The 17951-nt window shown below is 33.5% G+C and overlaps 2 protein-coding genes across 2 annotated transcripts; one reads left to right on the top strand and one right to left on the bottom strand.

Annotated features, from left to right (window-relative positions):
* Window positions 1-283: 283 nt before the first annotated feature.
* On the top strand, window positions 284-3769 carry LOC124373375 (probable 3-ketoacyl-CoA thiolase). The gene is made up of 2 exons (XM_046831748.1): window positions 284-435; window positions 3566-3769. The coding sequence occupies exons 1-2, from the start codon at window positions 286-288 to the stop codon at window positions 3611-3613; spliced, it is 198 nt and encodes a 65-aa protein (XP_046687704.1). The 5' UTR covers window positions 284-285; the 3' UTR covers window positions 3614-3769.
* A 5523-nt stretch (window positions 3770-9292) lies between these two features.
* On the bottom strand, window positions 9293-12125 carry LOC124373374 (zinc finger MYM-type protein 1-like; the record flags this gene model as incomplete). Its single annotated transcript, XM_046831747.1, is given in 3 exon segments — window positions 9293-10390; window positions 10614-10783; window positions 11367-12125. Coding segments are annotated over 3 exon segments (1446 nt in total).
* Between the last annotated feature and the right edge of the window lie 5826 nt (window positions 12126-17951).

The following is a 17951-nucleotide window of genomic DNA, read 5'->3' as shown; positions in this document are numbered from 1 at the left end:
CGGTTCGCCCGCTATCGGGCTTACAAAAAATGCCTGCAGGGGTGAAGAATGCGCGATTTTTTGGGATTTTTTTTGAGGGGTTGAAAATGAAAAATTCTCACTTTTCGGGATTTTCCTGGTGGTTACACGTGGAAAGCTATCTGTGTACCAAATTTCAAGTCTCTAACTCATCTGGAAGTAGGTTAGAATTAGTATACGTGAGTGAGTGAGTGAGTCAGTCAGTCAGTCAGTTACACATGCGGTTGTATATATATTAGATTCATCATTCAGTTTATAATTGCAGTAATGACAGTCATAATAATTTATTTGATAATGATATTTAACTCAAACATTGGACATATTACAGGAGTGCGGCTGACTGTCCATGCAGCCAACAGGCTGATACGAGAGGATGGGCAGTTTGCCCTCATTGCAGCTTGTGCTGCCGGAGGACAGGTGAGTAACTTATTATCGGTACTGAACCTGGTGCTGTAGTATTGGTTATTAATTGTATATATGATATGTTTCTGTTTATTTTAGTTTCACTATTCTCACATAATAGTTATTATTATTTTGAGTGTTTAAAAAATATAAAGACACAAAAAGATTCAGTAAATAAAAATAAATATTTTAGCCTCACATTTTCTTTAATGTTTTTGTATTCTTTTATATATTGAATGTTTTGTGTGTTTTCTGTGATGTGTTATATTTCACCTCATCTGACAATGTCTTCTGGTTAATAAAAAACTTTCATTTGATGAACAAGCTGATAACACAGTTGCATTGAAATGCATCATAAACAAACATATTTTTATTCAGATGAACGACAGTACGTAAGTAATATAGTTGTATATATTCGAGGTTTGCCAAATAGTTGGTTTTTATCTTATCTTAAAGACAGAGGGCAGTATTTTATCCTATTTATTTTAGTTGGTATTTTATCTTATCTTAAATGCACAGGATTGTATGTTATGTAAATGTCCTTTTTTGTTACGTAGAAACTCTCCATGGTGTCTTAGAGCAGTCAGTATTAAAACCAGTATTTTCCTTCATTTATGTCATCATGTTTAATTCTTCAATCCATGATGGTCAAATGATTGATTCAATATGCTGAAGCCATGAATTTTTGAATCAGATCACAATACAATCTTGAAATGATGTTTCATTGATTATAAACCAGTATAATTAACCTAATATACAGGGTCATCGAAAAATAATGCCTAGATTTTAAATAACTGTCATAAAAAAAACTATTAAAGGTAATTTAAAGGTTGTAGTCTTAAAATGTGCGGAAAGAAATACATTTTTTTTTCATACCTTAGTATGTTTCAATGTGAGCACCGTTCGTTGCCCTGCAGATATCAAGTCTGTAGTCAACTTCCTGCCACGTGCGTCCAATCATATCTGGCGTAACAGTTAAGATTGCGGAAGAAATTCGCTCCCGAAGATGGTCTAAATCCCGAATCTTTTCTGCGTAAACTTTATTTTTTATGTTCCCTCAGAAAAAGAAATCCAAAGGGGTAAGATCAGGACTTCTAGGAGGCCATGAAATGGGGGCTGCTCTACCAATCCAACCGTTTGGGAAGTGTGCGTTTAGTGCAGCGCGTACCTCGCGATGGTAGTGAGGTGGAGCCCCATCTTGCATAAAAATGATTCGCTGTCCAGTCTGTTGTTCGATATCGTCTAATTGGGGGAACACAAACAGTTCAAGCATGTCCAGGTAAACTAGGCCTGTAATGGTTTTTTCTACAAAAAAGAAAGGGCCAATAACTTTGTCATGAAATAACGCGCACCACACATTGAGTTTGGGAGAATCACGCACATACTCGTGGATTTCGTTTGGCTGTTGCGATCCCCATACATGGCAATTGTGACGATTTACATATCCATTTATGTGAAACTTTTTGTTGCACGGTCAACATCGTACTGAGCGGCGGCACGTTTGTGGCCGGCTGACCTTGACGATTGCGCAGCTTGTCTGCGCATCACAAAGACAGGGAAACACAATCAGACGAACTAAAAACAAAACTTGCGTTCACCAGTTATCGTCCAGTGAAAGAATTACTCATTTAACATGAAAGGTTTTGATGTTATAATTTTATTAAATCTAGGCATTATTTTTCGATGACACTGTATAACAAAATACTGTAAAGAAAAAACTCACTTTTTCGGATACGACTCAAAAAAATGCACCAGTCACAGGTTTAAATACAAGTTCAAGTGATTAGATCAGTAAGAACTGTCAGAATTCTTCCAAAAGTGAACTATAGTGAGTTGTGTAAAAATATCTTTAGAGGGCTCGAATTGTTCGATTTTATCCTGTTTGTATAACACATTCGAGTCTACGCTCGAGCTAGACTCGAGCGCCATTGTTTAATCACCCTGCCGGCGCTCGAGCGTAACTCGAGCACAGCTTTGCCGATTGATATACGGAGTTGCCCGAGTGATATTCGAGTGCCGTCTGCTGCATTAGAAAGCCAGCTTTGTTGGTTAGTTCAGAAAAATTCCGCTAGGCGCTACTACGTCATACCCGCTTGAGGCTTTTGTTTAGCGACTGACATGGCCTGGTGCGTCGTCAGTCTATCTACGACAACAATCATGGAGAGGCGCGTGTTTCAAAAAACAATGGAAGAGGGCAGTATATTAGCTGAATTAGAGTTAGATACGGACTCTGATATTGTTGATGACACCGATGATGATCCGGATTTCAGCAGGTTCTACTGCAAGGACTGTAATGTGGCACTCTGCCTACCTGACTGTTTCCAAGAGTATCACACTAAAAAGGATTTTGTGTGATTTTTTTAGCATTTGAGAATTTTTTGGCAATTAAAATTATTTGTAAATATGTATATAGTAAATGCCTTTAAAAAAATTGAAATTACTTGTTTTATTTATTCAAAAGTTAGTTTTCAAGTAACACAAGACATGCGGGAGTTTTTATTTTTCTTCAAAAAATGTAAGTTTTGAAATTTTTTTAAAAATTAATTAGATTTTATAGGAATACAGTTTTACATATCAATTTAAAGAGGAAAGATAGAACTTTCAAGAAAATATAATATCATATACATAATATTGGAACAGTTTTCTCAAAAAAAATCTGAAAACCCATTAATTTATGCAGACCAGGCTATAAAAACAGCAAATAGCGAGCAAGACTCCAATGTGTTAATCTCAAGATTACCTTGTACTGTTGATTGTATTGCGAGTTGCTCCAAGGTAGGGACATCCACCAATACAGGACTACCTTTGAAAAACCCACCTGATCTTTATATTTACAGTTTTGTGAACATTGAAAGCATGAACAATACAAGGGTTTTTAACAAAATAAAACATGTTGTAATTTTAAGTATGTTGGCATACTTTGTAGTTCTCTGTAATCTTCTTACATGATTTTTGTTGAATTGGAAAAATTACCTTAAGAAGTCTTTACTACTCAAATGTCCATTAAGAAGAATATGTAATGCTTTTAGATCTATAAATAATGCTTGAAAAGTGATGAATCTCTTGAATGTGTTTGATTATTTAATAAGTTTCCTGTTTGTGAAGTAAAACCTGTTTTATATCTAGATGTGTTGCTTGTTTTCAGGGTGTAGGCATGCTTGTTGAACGTCATCCAGATGGAAAGGCTACATAAGTGAAGAACTGAACTATTTAATACACTTGTAATGCCTAAATACATATTTTTGTACTTTTATGCCTTTGTACTACACTACTTCTGATTGTTTATACTTTATCCTGTGAATTTATTATGTATCCATAAAAATAATATTATATTGCTGTTTTTATGTTAGTTTGTATTTTTTTGTTAAACCCAAGTGAGTGTTTTTACAAAGAGTTACGGACATCATAGGATCTTCACATAACTGAAGATCATTTTAGATAAAGAGACATATAACCAGGTTAAAAATTCATGACAATTCAGTGGCCATTCTCTACAATATTGGAATGACTCTTACAAAAGCACATTAAACTGCTGCAGGCATAATCACTTGTTCTTCCACTTTTAATTATTGTAATTTTGTGATCAGAAATATGCCAGAAGTGCATGTTAAAGCTTTTGCTGCCAGGTAAGTTGCTCACAGTCTGTTCCAAAACTGCCTTTCACCAGAGGCATGTCCTAAAGCTGCCAGCTCAGTTTTAGATATTTTGCAGTGTTTCCACAATCTTCACTTATCAATTTCTATTCATAACAAAGATAGATTGATTTGATCTGTTATAATGATAGATGGTATCAACCTAGAAGATAGATCCAAAAGTTCATAAGATTTATCCTTGATTGAGGTCTAACCTGGGATGACCAGATTGCCCAAGTTCACAGTATGGTTACATCTGGTATTTATGCCATGCACAGTTTTATTAAATGTTGTTAATTTATGTACTAAGAATGGCCTATTATGGGCTCATTTATCCACATCTTGCATGTGGAATGAGTTTAGGGTAGCTGTGCCAAATACGAACTGGTTAGGGTGTACCCAGGGTTAAAACCTGGGAGGGAGGCATGCCATGGTCCTTTTTCAATTTACCTGATTTTCATTTTCATTACAGAATTTCTGATGAATCAAACACAACCCAGTCAATCTGTCCCCTCCCTTATCTTTGCCCTTTGAAGGGTACTAAAAGATCATTCATCAATAGCCATAGTGGATGGGAAAGCATTTAAAATGAGGATAACATGCCTTGTGTTCCAGCCATAGTAGAAAATCCGTCAAAATCCTCACAATTCTCTGCTGAAATATTCTGTTCATCTAAAAGAAATGAATTGCATTAGCCATTGTAGTGCCATCTTGAGATTTCAGCTCAACATAGCCTACAAATTCCTCTGATGTTTTCTTGATTCTCATCATAAAATCACAATCTGATAGAAACCTGTTTTTTTTCTAGCAATATCTGCTGTTTTAATCCACTATTACAGCTTCTCATCATAGAGCCAATTCTCAGATTTCAAACGTTAAAGATAACTCCCTTATCTCCTTCCTTTCCTGTAAGTGGCAAATCATGAGTTCCAATACAAGAAATACTATATGATAATATTAATTGCTTTCTTTAATCACTGTAAATCAACTGTAGCATTATCAACGAACACTTTGCAGCAGCTGTTGAAGTTTGGTGGTAGCAACTGCCGATGATTTTTCTACAAATATTCATGTTTATCTTTAAACTTCATCTTATTATCTTAACATGAATGATCTCAAAACTCCTATAACTGTAGCAATACTAAATGTCCCAGGGACAGCTATGTGTAGGGGTGAATCTAGACACTTTTTTCATTATAGCCACAGAATCCGATGGTTCGGTCAGTTTAGTTCCATCTTCATCACAATCACTACTTTTCCAATTTCATTACTGTCGTCTTGATCCTTTTTCGGTTTGAGAGGTTTTCTGCCTGACAATAATAATAATTGACATACTATTAAAAAAATTACAAACCATTGTTAAATAATACACACAGTAGCCAAATTCTCTGATCAAATATAAAACTATACATCCCAGTTCCTACTTATTAATATATTCATACAAATAAAAGCAACATTTTAGTATAACATTAAAAAGTATAAAGAAGATTTAATTAAAGATTTAGTTTCTAAAGAAACTGAAGAATTACTTAATTTACATTTTTGGAACTAGTTTCTTATATCTATTATAACGCAGCCTCAGTGTTCTTCAAACGTAAATAAGAAGGTAAAATAATAAACTATAACTGAAATAAATTTGAACAATAGGTTGTTAAAAAACAGTAAACATCAACAGCTTAACTAAAATACTTATCAACTAGTGGTGGGTGGGTAAGTTTATATAGTGATGCAAAACTCACTTGACTGAGGGGGGACGGCAGAGACCCTTGTAGAAGATTCCTTTTTCTCTCATTGGCTGCCGCCTGTAGACTTATAGAGTTTGCTAAAGATCTCTCTTGAATCCCACTAACTGGCTGACATTGTCCTCTACCAGTCGCTAGGTGGCTCTAGATCAGTGTTGTGAGATGCACGATTATGATAATTATCGTATTTGTAGTATTTTTCTGTTGTCCTCTAAAAAATAGTTGTGGACGATAATTTCAATCGACAATAAAATAACGATACACTACTCTAATTTCTTAATTATTTTCAATAGTTTAAGTATTTTTTAAAATTATTAACATAATAATAAATGCCAGCAACAAAATTGAATAACCATTTTTTATAATTTTGCTTCCGAGGGGGAGGAAAGCAGCTGGCCTACTATCCTTCGCTGGTTACGTCCTTGCAGACTGAACAGATTATTTAGGCTCCAGAAGAAAGCTGTCTGAATGATTCAAAAACTGAAATTCAGAATATCTTTAGGGAGTTTGAGTTATTTATTGACTTTACCTTGCCTTTATATTCTTGAGGTGTCACTTTACTGCTGGTTGAAAACTGTTTTCATACAAGTAAGGGACTTGCATCACTTCATCAGTGTAATGCAGAGAATGATTATTAGTGTATATTGTACTCTGTTAGTGTTGAAAGTTTTAGTAAACTTAAATAGAGTGGAGAACCATAGTTTGTTCACTTTGACTTTTAAACGCTGGAATTGAGTGAATTCAATTCACTTACATTTTAGATTTTCACAATATCAAATTATTATTGTAATATTTGTTTTAGCTTGAGCAAGATCTATACAGTATAGATGTGTCTGGTTTTATTAAAGATCCCTTGAAAACAAAACCAGAACAAAAAAGTTATAGAAATTATTATTAGGGACATTATTTTTCTACATAGGGCTCTACTACAAACATGTTCAGTATCAAATATGGGTAAACCATAAATCATATGATATATTCAACTTAAAAAGTTCCATTACATAATAAAATACTTGAAGCAGTTTCGTTATTCACTGATTTTATCAGTGGTTTTACCACCTTTGGTTACATTTAAATGGAATTGAGCTTTAATTTTGTTTTCATTACATTATACATGTACACTAAGTATCCTTTTTTTTTAATGGCTTCACTATCAAGAACCATTGAATACTAATTACTGAAAATGATTGTTTAGTAGTTTTTTACTTCTTTGGGTCCAATAAATTGGTTTGGATAATGTACGTATATTTTACATTTACAAAATAAACTGTATTGCAAAATCAGACAGAAAATATGGACTCTGTACCATGTACAGAGAAACTGAACGACAGGCAAACTGTTATTTTTCACTGCATAACAAATGTAATAGTGTCATATGTACAGATAGAGATAAAAACTGATAAAGAATGAAATGTTTTCTTGATTGTTGAAGTGCTGGGTTTCAATTCACTACATTCAGCAAATTGATACCAACCTATTTCAACTAATCCTAAATAAATATTAGTACAAATAATAAATAAATATACTAACTAGTAACAAATATAACTAAACATGAGTAAAAATTTGAGACCATATAATTCTATTTTCAACAGATAAAATCACTACATTGTAACAGGCCCGTAGCTAGGCCCTTGGAGGCCCCGGGGCAGAAAGTCCATTCGGGGCCCCCCTTTGTTATATATTTCGCACTTTTTTTAATTAATAGATATAAGCATACAGTAATTGGATCTTTAGGCTTAGAATTTATGTGCATTTTTTTATTATTATCCTATTATTATTACCTTTTTTTCTTATTAAATCTATAATACTTAATTGTTTGCTTAAACTATGTTTACAAATTTCTACGGTAAGTCATAAACTGGTAATGATTTTATATGCAAATTTGTATGACTCCTGGCCCTGGTGCCATTAGTTTGGTTTTTAGAGCCATTATTTTTTCAGCTTACCATTGTGATTGGTATTCTATTTATAGTGCTGAAAGGAAAATGAAAAAACATAATTATTTTTTCAAATTTTATTCACAATAGATAATAAATAAATAAAGACATAAGTGCTGATGTTTTAAAACTTTTTAGTCTCTTCTTAGGCCTACATCCAAGCAATGTAGTTTAGTAGATAAACATACAAGTAATATCATTAATTATGTAATACCTTTGAATACACAATAAATTGTATATTTATTTATGGTGTTTATGGTAATACTGGTAATACTATTAATTATATATGATCAATGGTGGTAATACCCACTCATTCTCAAGTTTAAAATTGCCCAACTAGTTTGATAGTGAGAATGCAACTGAACTTACTAAAAAGACTTTCTTCTTGACTTGACACTAGCAAAAACATCAATAATTCGGTCAAAATCTATTTTTCGGGCTCTGTCATTTTCAATAGACAAAAGAGCCAAATCAGTGAGACGTTGTTGGGACATGGAGCTTCGCAGGTAGTTTTTGATGAGTTTTAATTTTGAGAATGATCTCTCTGCTTTGGCTACTGTCACAGGGACTGTGAGGTACATAAAGCATGCTGTTAGTACATCCGGGTAGGTTGATGCTAGGGAACTGTTTTCAATGAGTAGGAGATTTGCAACTTCTTTTACTTCTTTGAAATCCTTTAATCTGGATTGAAAAGCATTCCTTACTGATAAAATCTGAGCTTTGAACAATGGCGTTACATCATCTGAAAATCTGCTTACAAAATTATCAGCTTCACAACGCAGTTCTTCATCTGAACATGAGGCCAGGAAAGAAGGGTGAACAATTTTATAGGCATCAATCACTTGCTTCATGCCTTTAAAACGGTTGTCAATTTGTGACACTATAGTATCAACCATTGGGAAGAATATTGTCACTCTGAAATTGCTTTTAGGATCTGTCAGTCTTTGGTCTTCACAAAGTTCATCAAAGTGCTTTTTTACCTTTCTTGCACGTTGGCCAATAAATTCATGGGTAATCGTAATCCCCCATTTTGAACATACTTCTTCTGCTTCACTACAGACTTCTTCAAAGGACCAACGAAGTTCGGTTACTTTCAATAAAGCATTGCCTAGGAGATCGTACGCTGTCATTAAATCAATAGATTCCGTTTGCAAGGATTTTGAGGCAATGTTTATTTCCCCTAATATTTTGCACTGGACAGTCAAGAGCAAAACAAAACTAAAAGATTCTAACCTTTTTTTGAGCCCCTCAGCTTCATTCCTTTCCTTTGGCTTTTTGCTTGTCAAAATTATTTTATTTAAGGCTTTCATTACATCACCGAACCTTTCCTTTAAAGCGTACACAGCTTCATATCTCCCTGCCCAACGTGTAGGGTTTAAAGTCTTTAATGTTACCTTGTCTTTAGGAATAGGAGCCTTCGGATTCTCTGTACAACCAGAAACGACTTTTAGTTCTTGCCACCGAACAATGCTGTGGCCAAAAAAACTGTAAATATTTTGCACCGTCTCAAAAAATTGTGCTATTTCTCGATTGCATTCAACGGCATCTTTAAGAACCAGATTCAAATTATGGCTGGCACAGTGAATGAAATAGGCATGGGGTGCAAGTTCTTGGATTCTCTTTTGTGTACTCCATTACACACACCACTCATGACCGATGCACCATCGTATCCTTGTCCTCTGCATTTTGTTATGTCAAGGCCTTTTTCTGAAATTGATTTTATGATGACGTCTTCTAGCCCCGAAGCGGTTTGGTCAGTAACTGCTGTGAAAGATGTAAACGTTTCACAAATTCTCAACTCACAAGGTTTTCCGAGTTGGTCATGGTCAATCTTTACATAGCGAAAAACTTCGCTTAACTGATCTACTTTACTTACATCTTGTGTTGTGTCGTAAATTATGGAGAAAAAAGGCGCACTCAAAAGCTCTTCTTTAATTCCACTAAGCACTTCACTAGCCATCAGAGAAATAATTTCATTCTGAATTGTTGGACTGAGATAATTAACAGTACCACTTGGCCTTGTAATTAGATCTTCTAGGATAGTGTCATATTTTGACAGCAATTCAATCAATGATAGAAAATTACCTTTATTTCTATCAGTGATATGCCAACTGTCTCCACGAAAAGGAAGGTTGCATGTTGCCAACATAAGGGAGACATCTAAGACCCTCTTCAAAACTTTCCTCCAAAAATTCCGCTCCTCCTTCAAACCTTTTTCTAGTGCATCGTCTATTGAGCCATGACGTCGCCATTGCTCATAAACCAAGCAGGAATCAGCATGGTGCTGTGAATTCTCATGTGTCTTTATGCGATCAGACAAATGTTTCCAGTCCCTTAATCCTGAATCCCATCCTCCTACAGGTCCTTTCTGGGGAAACAACCAGCAAGGTTGGCAATAAACACAATCCAATTTGGACGAATAGCACAACCAAGTTCTTTTCAGTTTGAGCCCAGACTTTGACTTCAGGGTAAAATAATTGTCTGAAAAGGACCTACCTTGTTTTCCATCATATGGAAATGGGCCAACTGGTTGATAGGGTCCTAGTCCTAATTCAATAATTCGTTTTTTCACCTCTGGATCGATGATCTGGTCTGGAAAATGGGGTTCTCCGGTGTTTAAACAAGTTTCATTAATTTTATTCGTCCGGCTACATTCCACCTGTAAGTAGATTGCAATGCATTAGTATTTTTTTCTTACAAACATGATCATAACAATAGGGACTTACTGTAATTCCATGTTTACATGGAAGTAATACTGTTTACTTCCATGTAACCATGGAATATTTTATCGTAGGGATTCCATGTTTAGGGCGATAAAACAGCATATGTTGTTATGTTGAAAAATATAATATAAGTATTCTGTACTTGGCATGTCTACTTACTTGATCATTTACGCCGATCAGTTCACTGCTTGACGTAGGACTTGTTGGAGGTTTGGCACAATTTTCTTGTTGATGCCCTAGCCCTAGGCATGTTACTTCTTCATCAATACTTTCTTCAGCGTTATCTTGAGCTGTAACTTCCTCTTCAATCTCATTTCCTGGGACTGAGGCTGCAATAAAAAATAGCAAGTCAAAATAACATTAAGTTACATATAACATATAATTTAAAGCCAATTTTAATAACATTGTAAAGATATAATAAAATATATATATAAAATATATAAAAAAATATAAAGAGTAGATACATGGCCTCATAAATAATGAATGTGCAAGCGAGTGTGGTGCATTTTTTACATCATATTATCACAAAAAGATATAAAATTACTATGATAGATATTCATGCTGTGCTGCTGTGCATGTATAAACAAATAAAATACCTACACAGAAAGAAGTAGAAACCAAAGGAATCATAAAAATCACATAAAAAATTAAATGACCACTACACAATAGTAGGTAATATGTAGCCTATATATGACTAGTGATAAATTCACAAACAAACATTGCTTATTAGATTAGAATAGATTGCAGTCTGAGTCAGACACAGTGGTCTAAACTCAATCAAACATCCAAACTCTAGTTAAATGTTAACACAGTTAATTTTAACATAGTTAAATTTTAAGATATTAATTATATAGTTATTGGCCAAGCTAATTAATTAGGCCTAAATACCGTATCTAAATTCAAACCACTCACCAATTATTGGTCTAGTTTCAGTACTAGATGTAGATGTGACATTAGTACTTTTAGTTGTAGTAGTACTAGTAGTAGGACATAACCAAGCAGATAGGGTGGAAGAACACTTTGAAGCATCCTCTTCTCTTTTCTTCTTGTCTTGCCTTTTCTTTGCCCCACTTTGATAGCTTCTTTTCATTTTAACAAATACAAGAATAAGAATACAAATTGTATAACACTTTAACACCGTAACAAACGAGTAACGGACGAATGCCAAAACGTCAGTTTTTGGTGTTAGTTTACCATCAACATAACATAACCTTATCCGGGCTGTCTGTCACTAGCTCACTAGTCGTAGTCACTCTCACTGTCGTCTGTCAGCTGTGGCAGAGGCAGTCGGCAGACGGAGCCGTCTACGTCACGTCGACGTCAGGACGAGTTTATTACTGTTGGGGATGGGGGAGTAAGGTGAACTAAAAGTGCAAACTGCATTTCTTTAATTGCGTAACAACTGACAGGCTGATTGATAGTCTGTCTATTTTTGTTACGAAATCTCTGTGAGAACAATATCTGTCCATTATTTTATATTGAAAAGCTATTTAAATATTTTTTTATAAAGACATTTTGATGATTCGATGAAATATCCCTACGACCCTACAGTAATCAATAAATTTCACATAAACTTTAATTTCATTTTCAATTTTTCCACCTTCATTTGGGGGCCCCCCCTGGCCGGGGGCCCCGGGGCAATGCCCCGGTTGCCCCAGCCTAGCTACGGGCCTGCATTGTAACCTACAGTATGGCCCATATCTGGTTAGTAATAAAAAGAAGCATTCAAAATTAACCACATTTTGGAATTTAATGGCTAAACCGTAAGCAGTGAAGTAGAAATTGAACTGTACTTTTTATATTTTGTCTAATTTTACATACAAAAAACTTTCTAATATTACCGGTTTGACCACGACCTTGTATGCAAGAGTGAAACTTATGAATATGGATCGAAATTATAAATTTTACAACAATTTTGTTGTGTAACAGTGAGAAATTTTGTAAAATATTATATGGCCTTTATTGCAGACTATTAAAGGATGCCATCTGGTTTTATATAAAATCTCTAATTTGGCCACAATATGGCATCAAATAAAACCTGATGTGTGATTTCTTCTCCTCTGTTTAAGTTTGTTTGAAGGTTTAAAGCATAGACCAATCATTTGGTTCATCACCTTCATCTTAGATGAAGGCCCCCTAGCCATATTTTATTGAAATCAGGTAGTGGATTTGGCGTCAAGCAATAAAATCACTGTTGTCTCGTAAATTACTCTTCCCTGAAAAAGGCCCCAGAAAAATGTTGAAAACTGTTCGTTTTGGAGCTCTGTCCAGTTGGCTGCAAATGTTTTTGTTATCAATCCTGGTTTATACTCAAATTAATATCAGATTACAGAAATCTTTCATTCAGATAACTTCTTTTTAAATTTCACACATTTTGTCACAGAAAACATTTTTTATGTAAATGAATTTGTTGTTTGAAATACAAAAATATTGTATGGTGAGCTTAGCTCCTCGAGACTCTCTTAAACCTGTAGGAATAAACATTTTTAGAATTTATTCACTTAAAGCATAATTTCTCTCTTACTATGGAAAATAAGTATACAGTAATAAGGATTAGAGTTAAAATAATTTGATTTATGATTACTGATTTATATAAGAACGTTATGTGCTATAACAACACAGTAATCCCATACACATCACTCACTGTCTTTAAGTTAGATGAATGAAATTTGCGGTATGAAAATAAAACGGATTCAAAGTTGAACAAACAAGGATAGAGTCGTAATGGGTTTGCAGCTACTACTGTAAGTCAACAATGTCTCTAAATACCTTCTGACTGGTATAACGCTTTATCTGGATGTGACATCTGTATAATACGGTTTGAACAAGTTAGATTCAGAAACTAAACTTTGATCCTTTCAGCTAACTTTTAATACATCAGTTGTATTTACAATAACATTAAGGACTAAACATTTCATCTCTTACCATCCACCACATTTTAAAAAGTGTTAAAGAACCATAGATAGGTTAAAATTAAGATGTTTAATCCTATTCCTTTATATATAAAAGAACTAAAACTGATTGAGTTCAATCAAATTCTATAGGCAAGTAGGTAATATTAAGTAAGGTTTTTTCACATTATCTTATATTAGATATATGTTGTTTATTTTACAGTGTTGATAACATCCATTGCTATTATAGCTTAATGCTTAATAAATAATTTGATTTGATCTTTAGACATGGCTATATAATTCTTTGTTTTATGTTTGTTATTAACAAAGGATAATTTGAAGGAATAATAGGATTTAGGATATTTGCCATCATTATATGTTGCAAAAATAGAACACTACTTTTTGAGAATTGCAACCTATCTTCCTCCTTAAGGCGTAAAAAATAATAAGAGATTAAACATAAAAAAAATTAAAAACTAAAATGTGTGGTGATGAACTCTCCAGAGTCTAACTCTTCAATAGAACAAGTTGTACATAAAAAACAGTTTGGCTTGTATATTTGGCTATAAAGCTGTGAACATCCATAACTAATAACTTCCAATCATTAATTCCATTTAAAGTTTTGTAACTTAAAATAAAAATGTTACTTTACTGTCCGGATGAATCATTCAGTTAATATAATTTCTACTTTGCATCTTAACATGAAGTTATAAAGTTTTGTTTCCAAATCAAGAAATTGCCTCCTACTTCGGCAATGCAAGTGCTGTAGCAATCCATCTAATTTCTCATATCACCACTGAACGGCGCTGCACTTTACTTTTTATAAAACCACTGTTACAGCCACTGGTCGCTCATTCTTATCTTGATGTGTGTTCTAATTCTTGTACATGTGTTTCGTATTAAACCACAGTAAGTAGATTACTATCTTTGTCTGGCACAATATCCAGCTGTCCAATATCAGTCATCCTTTGGATCAGGGGTCTTTAAACTTTTTTGTCCGAGGGTTGAAAGTTTTAGAAGGCATGTGGTTCAAGTATTTTCACATCTAATTTGTTGAAAGTCATTATAGTTAGCTTTGGTCAACAGTGTCAATCCATCTTGTCTCGAACTTTGATATTCTTATCACCACAATAGATTTTAGGAGTTTATCAGAAAGTTTTGCTGTATATAAGATTTCACAAAGGCCATTAGAGAAGTTTATTCACAGATATGCAAGAACTTATCCAAAAAATAAAACAATACAGTCACAGTGCCTATATCTTCTGGCTGACACACAACTAATGCTCATTTGAAGACAAGCTGAGTGAGCTACACATTTGCTAGTTTTGGGGATGTAATTTACAATCGAAGTTTTACTAACTCACTGTCAGAAAAAGGCTTGTCAGGTAAACTAATGTGTAACAGATTTTGCTCGAACAGCAGGCTGGTTCTGATGTTTACTCTTCTTAAACATGTTACTTTGAGATTGCATACACTTTTTTAAAGATTACTTATTTTCTGCTCGGGACCGACATAATTTGAACATATTTGATTTTGAAATGTTTTGTTTTTATAATATCTTCATAGTTTGCAGACCCCTGGCAGAGATGATTAGCGGTATCACACAACATAAAACAACTGGCAATCACTTGTGGAATGTCATTGTATAAAACTAATTAACAGAAAGTAAAATTTGTAAAATGGAAAACTATCATGCTCAAATATTACACAAGGTTTTCTATGATTGACACTGCAAAGTGCCCTTAAACTGATTACATTTTAAAGAGCATTAGACTTAAACATAAACAGTAACCTACTAAGTTGTAACAGTAGAAGTATTATAGGAACATTTTTCCTCAGGTTAAATATTTTTCATGTTTCACAAAATTATAAATTATTATAATTGGACTCATATTTTTCTTTACATCCGGTATGAACGTAATTAAATTCTGTTCATTATTTTTATTATGAATTTTTTAACGAATTATGCTGGTTACACTCATTCATACATATAGGGACAAAATACGTCTATCAGGGAAGTTAATTGTTAATAATGTAAATTTTTATCTATAGCAGTAAACAGTTGAGTTCAACGTGAGGACCCCTTAATATACGCTGTTACCTTGAAGTAATATTGGTACTAAAATTTAAGATTTAAAGATATTTATAGCTATCACACTTTATTACATGGTTTATTATTACATTTTATTTACATAGCCCTGAGTTTTAATTTAGATGATAATATTGAAAATGAAATAAAATTACTTAATAGACAGCACAATCTTCATTGTTAAAATTGGGTAACTGGTATAGTGTAGAATATAAACAATAGCAAAGGACCTGGTTGTAAGTCCACACAAGCCAACTAATTTGGTGCGTTGTCGAGCTGCAGAGTTTGTCTACAACTTGCCACAACAGGTGGAGCTGCTCACTGCTCGCCCTTCTACACCTAATTAATAACTTAAGGTTGAACTGGCTTTGAAGTTATCAACCTGTCATTTGTGGTTGCCAAACAAGTAGTTGATATTATGCCAGAATCAGTTAGCGTCTGTATACAAAGTATCTATGGAGTTATGCTCATTGCTACTTAACTTTTAGATGAGTCCAGATATAAACATTTACTTCAGCGGAAACTATAATTTATAACGTCAAACAAAGGTTTTTGGTGAGTTGGGTAAATATTGCCCTACTCCAAAACATTATTTGATGGCATTGAAAAGTTTAAATATAAGTCCTGAACTTGTGATAACACATTTTATGAGTCTTGAACTTGTGCTACCTAATATACATTGTAGAACTTGTCCAAAATGTAAGTTATAAGAGTTTACTTCAATCCTAAATAAAATTAACTCATTTTATAATTTTGATACATTACGTAAAAATTAAATATTAATATTATCAATGTATCCAGAAACATTTTACACGTATCCTAACCTCATAAAATAATGGGAATAAATTTAATTTTAATAAGGTATTGAAAGTGGGTATGGTTTATCTCCTTAGCACATATCTAGTTTTTAATTCGAAAACAACTTTGCGAAATAAATACCATATGAGTTAAATAAATGTTAATTGAATAGTTTATATTTTACATTTTTAAAACTAAGTCTAGAAAACACCACTTTGAACTTTTCTAATGTTTTAAAATGAAGCAAAACTCTTAGACATCCGGATCTCAATAGAAGGTAAATACTCACCCTGTACAATGTATGATATGTCTACATTTAAGTAAGAGCTTCGGTGTGGATTGACTGTAATGTTATTCTTGTCTGTCACAAGCTGTTATTTATGGTTGTTCAGCAAGTAATTTATATTCTGCCACCAGAATGAGATAGTAGCAGAGTGCCACTCAATATCTCTGACGAACCTATCCATGTACCGGACACTGGCTTCTTCAACATCTAGTGATCATGAATATGGTCACAGTGCACAGTCGTAAAAATTTGCTCATCCGGTAGAATTTGCATTGAAACTCATGTGCTAATATTTCCAGAACTATTAATTTGAAGTGTATTTGTGAAAATAAAACTGTATTTTTTAAATAATGCATATATAGGTCTAACTGTAACAAACTAATGTTAATTCATCCAATCTATCCGATTATTTTTGTTCAGAACAATACAGTAACCTTTGATGTCGCTTCCAATTATAACAAAGCCAATTTTCCCGAAAGGAAATAATCAACTAGTAAAATTCTTCTGATCTTAGTCACAACACTAACGGCATACTTTAAAATTATTTCTTTTATTACTTTTTATTTCTCTAACTTGCTACTTTATTTGCCAATGTATTGAGAACAAGATAGCGATACAATGTAGAAATCGCATACTCTACTGATGTTATCACTAAGCTCATCTCTGTAACTCCCAACTGAAAACTGAAATCAATCCGTCGTTTTGTGACTTTATTTGTCAATCAATTAACTTGTTAGGTTTTTAACTTCTCTTTTACTTTACTGTGCAAGTAGGAAAGTTATTGAAAATGGCCTTGTTGATATATTACTCTTAATTATTTTTATGGCAAGACATAACGTAACATTTATTCCAATTATATTCACTTGGTACCCAGAGGAGATATAATAATCAAAAACAGTGTAAACAAATACACAGTATGTATTGTACAATAACAAAACATAACCATAGCTTTGAACAGTGTTTTTAAGCTGTTATTTATTAGATAATTATACGTTTATTAGAAACATTGCTATGAGAGTGTTTTTGTCACGAGGATTTCAGCAGAGGAGTTAAGTGGAATTTGTTAGACAGTTGTGAGCAAGTATAGGCAGGACAGCTTGCTTTGGTCGCTGAAATTTAATCTCTCTTTGTTGAACTTGTTGTTTCACAACTTCTGTGTAACTTCCTGCAGAAGTTTTCATTTCCTTGGTCACACAATAAAATATAAATAAGTAACTTCAGACTGGCGAAATGTTTCCTATATAAAACCCCAAGCCTAAATGTTGTTTGAAATACTGGGAATAATACTATACTTTTAAATCATAATTTAATTCTGAGATACCGGTATTACGATTTTGAGATTAAACATTACTTTAATAAATAAACAAAAAGAACACATTTTTGTAATATATCAGATAACTCAAAAGTCCCCCCTCCCTTTTTAACTTTTGAAC

The sequence above is a fragment of the Homalodisca vitripennis genome, unplaced genomic scaffold, assembly GCF_021130785.1.
Source record: "Homalodisca vitripennis isolate AUS2020 unplaced genomic scaffold, UT_GWSS_2.1 ScUCBcl_5416;HRSCAF=12115, whole genome shotgun sequence".
In the NCBI taxonomy this organism is placed as follows: Eukaryota; Metazoa; Arthropoda; class Insecta; order Hemiptera; family Cicadellidae; genus Homalodisca; species Homalodisca vitripennis.
Note: the sequence above shows the minus strand (reverse complement) of the source record. Positions and strands in the feature narration are given on the sequence as shown.